At 38.5% G+C, this 993-nt stretch overlaps 1 protein-coding gene across 1 annotated transcript; it reads right to left on the bottom strand.

Annotated features, from left to right (window-relative positions):
* Nucleotides 1–127: 127 nt before the first annotated feature.
* Nucleotides 128–852, bottom strand: PHALS_06509 (uncharacterized protein; the record flags this gene model as incomplete). Its single annotated transcript, XM_024719803.1, has 3 exons — nt 128–145; nt 205–292; nt 359–852. The coding sequence occupies 3 exons, from the start codon at nt 850–852 to the stop codon at nt 128–130; spliced, it is 600 nt and encodes a 199-aa protein (XP_024585065.1).
* Between the last annotated feature and the right edge of the window lie 141 nt (nt 853–993).

Below are 993 nucleotides of genomic sequence, written 5' to 3'. Positions count from 1 at the left end.
CAAGCTCTTGCTTTTGAGATCACCGACGTGCTGTAAAAGCCTCGTTTGAACCAATGCATAATATTTTTTGTACCCCTCCAGCTCTGAATCAAAACGACTTTTCTTATAAGCCTCACTCTTCTTGAAATCAGTAGGCTTCATCGCTCTGTTAAACCAATTCTGAAACAGCATTTTTCTCAATTGTTTGGCACTTTCCAAGCTTACTGAAGTTGCCTCGCCAATAAAAGAGATCAGCTCATTCTCGGGTATGTAATTTTTCGAGGCCTTAGACAGAAAGTCAAAATGATGATCGCTGTATTTCTGATATAACTTGATTAAGCGAGAGAAAAAACGCGAATTTCTTGAGCCGGAATCTAACCACTTAACGGCTTTATTTAGCGGAACATTTGAGTCAATCCAGTGTTGAAACTGCTGGGTCTCAAAAAACTCGACAAAATCACGCGTGCTAGGCTTCAACTTGGCTTCGTTGAGCAATTCATCCGCAAATTTGCTATCAAAATGTACAGAGAGTAGCGCTAACAAGTTGAATTGTTTGAAAGGATTTTTTGTGTTATAAGAGCAAAGCTGCTTTTCAAACTCGGTAAGCATCTCGTCGTGAGACAATTTCTTATTCGAGAAAATTGGAAACACAAGTATCGCTGTTTTTTCCTTCAATTGAGCAATGAAAACATCAAAACTTTTCAATAGTGGATCGAAAGCATGTTTCATGTTTTCGTTATTTATCTCAAGTAGCTCATTGAGTCGTTCACGAGTTATCGCCATATTGAACCAGTGCAAAAACAATATATCTTTCAATTGAGTAGCGCCACTTACAGTTGTTGACGTTGCTTCGACGACCAATTTGGCCAGCATTGCATCTGAATAATACTTTTTCAAAACGTCGAGCGGATCAAAGAATGACTCTGGGTGGATCTTGCAAATTCTTTCGTAAAAGTTAATTAATCTGAAAACTGGTGACGGAGTTTTAGATCCGAGATCCAATAAATTTACGAC

This window comes from Plasmopara halstedii (assembly GCF_900000015.1).
Source record: "Plasmopara halstedii genome assembly, contig: Scaffold_3034, whole genome shotgun sequence".
NCBI classification, from domain to species: Eukaryota; Oomycota; class Peronosporomycetes; order Peronosporales; family Peronosporaceae; genus Plasmopara; species Plasmopara halstedii.
This window is presented reverse-complemented; position numbering and strand designations above follow the sequence as displayed.